Source organism: Marmota marmota, unplaced genomic scaffold, assembly GCF_001458135.2.
Source record: "Marmota marmota marmota unplaced genomic scaffold, marMar, whole genome shotgun sequence".
Lineage (NCBI taxonomy): Eukaryota > Metazoa > Chordata > Mammalia > Rodentia > Sciuridae > Marmota > Marmota marmota.
In genome coordinates, this window is record NW_025999895.1 from 5,257,692 (window position 1) to 5,263,163 (window position 5,472).

The 5,472-nt window shown below is 38.9% G+C and overlaps 1 protein-coding gene and 1 pseudogene across 1 annotated transcript in view; both read left to right on the forward strand.

Annotated features, from left to right (window-relative positions):
* Window positions 1-5,308, forward strand: part of Acox1 (acyl-CoA oxidase 1) — a 25,272-nt gene extending 19,964 nt beyond the window's left edge. Inside the window, exons 8-13 of the mRNA XM_015504281.2 lie at window positions 185-405; window positions 822-1,001; window positions 1,127-1,232; window positions 1,348-1,491; window positions 1,598-1,804; window positions 2,320-5,308. Of these exons, the coding sequence (XP_015359767.1) occupies window positions 185-405; window positions 822-1,001; window positions 1,127-1,232; window positions 1,348-1,491; window positions 1,598-1,804; window positions 2,320-2,370 (909 nt within the window). The 3' untranslated portion in view covers window positions 2,371-5,308. The remainder of the gene's footprint in view (window positions 1-184; window positions 406-821; window positions 1,002-1,126; window positions 1,233-1,347; window positions 1,492-1,597; window positions 1,805-2,319) is intronic.
* On the forward strand, window positions 5,109-5,204 carry LOC125615005 (annotated as a pseudogene).
* Window positions 5,309-5,472: the final 164 nt, after the last annotated feature.

Consider the following 5,472-nt stretch of genomic DNA (forward strand, 5'->3'; position numbering starts at 1 on the left):
TTGTCAGTCAAGGGAACATGAAAAGGGGTGACTTTTGCTAAGTCAAAAGTTCAGAAGTGAGTGTGAGAGTGTTATTAATTCAGGCCGGTCAACTGATTGCTGCTTCACTTAATTTGAAGAGCAACTGACGGGTTAGAGAAAGGTGTGTGTTTTCTCATTGGAACACAGACACTGAGCACCATAGGTGTTCTTACGGACTGTGCTTGTCCCCCAGCTTCATGCCCTCACTGCTGGGCTTAAAGCTTTCACCACCTGGACGGCAAACGCTGCTATTGAAGAGTGTCGGATGGCTTGTGGTGGTCATGGCTATTCTCATAGCAGTGGTATTCCAAATATTTATGTCACTTTCACCCCAGCCTGTACCTTCGAAGGAGAAAACACTGTCATGATGCTACAGACAGCCAGGTGAGAACTGAATTCACGATGTCTCCTATTAGTTTGAGTCCTTTCCATGGGTTCCTGTTGCCATGCTTTCTCACGCATGTGCATGTATATTTGTTTGCAAAAGACATAGTTTGGGGGGCTGGGGATGTGGCTCAAGTGGTAGCGCGCTCGCCTGGCATGCGTGCGGCCCGGGTTCGATCCTCAGCACCACATACAAACAAAGGTGTTGTGTCCGCTGAAAACTAAAAAATAAAAATATTAAAAAAAAAAAAAATTAAAAAAAAAAACTTTAAAAAAAAAAAAAAGACATAGTTTGGCACCTGTCTTGACTCACTGTTTTTATCTGTGGTCAGTCTAGCAGGTCTGAAACACCTGTCACGTGGTGCAGTCTGTTTCAGGAGTGGGGTTACTAAAAGTACATGTACTGGTGATTGTAGGTTCTTGATGAAAAGCTATGACCACGTGCACTCAGGAGAGCTGGTGTGTGGCATGGTGTCCTACTTGAATGACCTGCCCAGTCAGCGTATCCAGCCACAGCATGTGGCAGTCCGGCCAACTGTGGTAGATATCAACAGTCCAGACAGCCTGACAGAAGCATATAAGCTTCGTGCAGCCAGGTGAGCTCACCCTTGGAAGCTCAAAGACCCAGCTGTGGGGGCTTCTGGGCAGGGTAGATTAGAGAAGGCATGAGTACTGTGGATCATTTCCTCAGCTCTCCACTTTTCCTTCATTTCCTTAATAGACTAGTGGACATTGCTGCGAAAAATCTTCGAAATGAAATGAGTCACAGGAAAAGCAAGGAGGTAGCATGGAACCTAACTTCTGTTGACCTTGTTCGAGCAAGTGAGGTCAGTAGTAGTTCTCTCCCCTCCCTCTGCCCACCCCACTTTTCTTTATTGGCCTGGTTGCTGTGTATTGGGGTCTTCCCCAAGGTCCCCACACACTGTTTTCTTTTTTATCTAGGCACATTGCCACTATGTGGTAGTTAAGCTCTTTTCTGAAAAACTCCTCAAAATTCAAGATAAATCCATCCAAGCTGTTTTAAGGAACTTGTGTCTTTTGTATTGTCTGTATGGAATAAGTCAGAAGGCAGGGGATTTCCTTCAGGTAAGAATTCTTTAAGTAGAAAAATAATTATTATCTATTATAGTTTTGTGTATATAAACCTCTGTCCACATACATATTTTTATGTATTTATTTTGGTTTACTTTAGGGGAACATCATGACAGGGTCTCAGATTACCCAAGTGAATCAGCGTATAATGGAGTTGCTCACTATAATTCGCCCCAATGCTGTTGCTTTGGTTGATGCATTTGATTTTAAGGATGTGACGCTGGGCTCTGTTCTTGGCCGTTACGATGGGAATGTGTATGAAAACTTGTTTGAGTGGGCCAAGAAATCCCCACTGAACCAAACAGAGGTAAGAAACACATTCTTTCTGCCTTCTGAAGTTCTTCATTTATTTTTTTGTAGGGCTAGAGATGGAACCCAGGGTCTCATGCATGCTAGCAAGGCAAGCACTAGGTCACTGAGACACACTCCCAGCCCACTGAAGTTCTTTTTTTCAGTATGAGGTAGAAAAGGCCTCTGGAAAGCCCAAAGGCACTGTGGCCACTTTATTTGAGCAACAGATTCAGAAAGGAACTGGTTTATTCCCACAATAAGCAGGGTTTTAATTTCCTTGAATATTTAATAACTAATTGAACACTTTATTTTGAGACAGAATCTTGCTAAATTGCCAAGAACTTGCAATCCTTCTGTCTTGGCCTTCTGAGTCCATATCTGCTCAATTTGACTCAGGTTTTTTTTTTTTTCCTTCCTAATTTGAATCTGAATCCAAATGAAGCCCAGATAACTTCTCATTAAAAGTAGGCTATTTACATGGCAATATGGCAAGGTTGTTACCAGTATTTCTGCCCTCTCCTTTCTCTACAGGTCCATGAATCTTATCACAAGCACCTGAAGCCGCTGCAGTCCAAGCTCTGAAGTGTGAGAAGGACAAGTTACGGTGGCTCCAGAAAGCAGCTGTGTGCATCTCTCTCTCCTACCCAAGGCACACATCTTTGCAGAATCTTTATTACATTCATATAGCTGTAGAACAAATGATAAATTGGCCCTTTTTCTCTTTTTATAAATGAAGAAAAAAATGAACAGATTTCAGAGATTAAATTGAAAAAAGGATGCGTTCTAAGTGCAATTAACACTGAAAGAGACTTCTCAAGCATTCAGAAAAAAACTAAAGAAATGGCAGTGTGACTTCCATTTGTAATGCTGCTGATCCCCATTAGGTCATGACTTTTGATAATTAGCAGAATTTATCTACTAAGTACTTAATTATTTTTTGAATTTTAATTGCTAATCACTGGAATCATGGGCTATTTAAGTGTGTTTAAGCAAAAGTACTTTTTAAGTGGGGCAAAACCCTTCCAAGCTTTCCTGCTAGATGACCTGTTGCTCCTACTAGGACTGGCTAAAAAGTAGGACTGAAGAAGTGGGATGGAGAAAGAAAGGAAAGTAATAAGAAACCTAATGTGAGTGAATGTGTGCTTGGCACATTTCCTGTGTGCTTCTTTCCTTTGCTGATGTGTTGCTCCCTTCTGACCCACATTAGCATTTCCAAGAGGCCTCTTTTAGAGAGGTCCTCTGCAGGCCCTTTGTCTTACTAGTTAGAGATTCATCACCACTGTAGGGATTTCTAATTGTCATTCTAGGATTATGACTCTTTTTGTCCTCAGCTTCTGGGAAGGAATAGATAGTAAAGTTATCTCTCTATATGACATTTGGGCATTGCTGGGGCCTCAGTCAGTGTGTTCATCTTCTCCCTCCCTCCCTCTTGCATTCCTCTGAAAGAGGTACTGAAGAAGGGAGGAAAACATTCCTTAGTAGAGTACATGTAGGCAGAATCTGCATGCAGCTGTGGCACTGCTGTAGTTTTGGTGACCTTATCAACTAGATTTCCTGGGACAATCCAGATTTTGTGTTCTGTCATTTAGGCATAAGCCATTAAAATACTTGGAGGCTACTAAGTGTTTGGCATTAGAAAAATAAATGAAAATTTCACTTAGGTCACCACTTATACCCAGAAAAACCCTTTGATACAAACCATGTGTTCTGATTTTTGTTTAGAAAATATAATTGAAACGACTAAAGGGTAAATGAAAATTCCATAGATTGTTTCCTATTATCTGGTTTTGTTGTATGCATCAAGGAGCTTTATATGAGTTGCTAAATTGTTCTTCCAGTTGAAATCTAATTTGCACAATCATTCTGTATTTAAAGGTTAAACATATACCTTTTAATTAATTTATTTTTTAATCAATGTTAAGAAATATCACTTGATTTTTTTTTTTTCTTCTTTTCTTTTTTCAATACTGGGTATTGAACACAGGGGCTCTCTACACTGAGCTACATTCCCAGCTCTTTTCATTTTTTATTTTATTTTTAGGCAGTATCTTGCTAAATTGCTGAGGTTGGCCTCACTTGAAACCTCCAACCTCAGCCTCCCAAGTAACTGGAATTATAGGCATGGGCACTATGCCAACCACTTAATCTTTTTTTTTTTTTTTTAAAGCCTTTTTGTGATCCCTTACTCATGAAAAAGTTTCTAGGACAGTTTCTGAGAATAAATTCGATGGAAACAATTTCCTTCTATGAACCTGACATAAAATTTGTCCCATGGGAGCTGGTAATATGAGACTTTTAGGTTACAACAGAAATACTGTCTGTTGACACAGCCTTAATTTTTTCTCTCTGAGAACTGATAATTGTGTTATTATTGAAGAGTTGCACTGTCACTCATTGGCTGTATATTGACAATTCAGATTCTGGAAAATTAAGAAATGAATTATATGACTCCATATTGACCTGTTAAATGTAGAATTGCCAGGCATGTTGCATGCCTGTAATCCCAGCTATTGGGAAGGCTGAGGCAGGAAAATTGCAGGTTCATTTGCCTGAGAAACTTAGCAAGTTCCTGTCTTGCTAAGTTTTTAAAAAATATTTTAAAAAATAATAAAATGAAAAGGGCTGGGGATATAGCTCAGTGGAAGCACTTGCTTAGCGTGTGCAAGGCCCTAGGTTCGGTTCCTAGCAAACACAAAAAAGGAGTTAATTTCAAAATTAGTGTTACAATGCTGTATTCACAGATGAACATTTATAGGCAGCAATATATGGTGTCTGAACTGACCCACCTAATCCAGCTACATAGAGCTGGGATCAGTCTTAGCAGATTTCAGAGATTGTGGGCCCACAAAGTCATCTTCATTCAGCACCTTGAGTTTTATTTTAAAACTAAATATGACATTTGATACTAGTATTTTTCTTAATATTGGAATGTTTTTGTCTTGAACTTTGTGCAATGTAATCAAAGATTAAAAATGTAGTAAAATTTCTGATTTGTACTATTGAGGAAAAGCATGCCATACAAATATGTTTAACTTATGAAGAAATTTTAAATGTAGGTTTGTAAGGTCTTGGTAACGCTAAGAATGAGCAAGAAAGGAACAATGACTGAACAAGTAGCAGATGTAAATGAATATTATTAATGAGATTTTTCTACTAGATAATACTGAACCTTTTTTAAAAATGAAATTTTGACGCTAACTAGATATTTGTTATTTTAAATGGATAGAAATTGAACTTCTTCCTCATTTATTGCCCCAATAGATGAATGCCAAGGTATTTCAATGTTTGGACATTAGTGACCTCCAAGCACAGTTGAGTCCTTGCTTTGGCAGCACATATACTAAAATTGGAACTGTATAAGTTAGTATGGCCCCTATGCAAGGACGACACAAACTTGTGAAGTGTTCCATATTAAAAAAAAAAAAAGTTGGTCCCAAGCCTTTGTGGCCTTTAATCTTAAGGACATTTGCTTAAATATGATATTAATTATGTTCACATGCTTTCTTATGATTTCAGATTCCACATATCTGCAGGCATTTTATAGTTCCTAAAGCTAACATGTTAGGTCTTAATTCTTCATTATAATGCTTTGGAGAAATACAACTCTCCATCATCCTGGAATTCTCTGGGATCAGTAAGTCTTTGGACAATTGCTGCTCAGTTTCTCCCCCCCCCCCCCTTTTT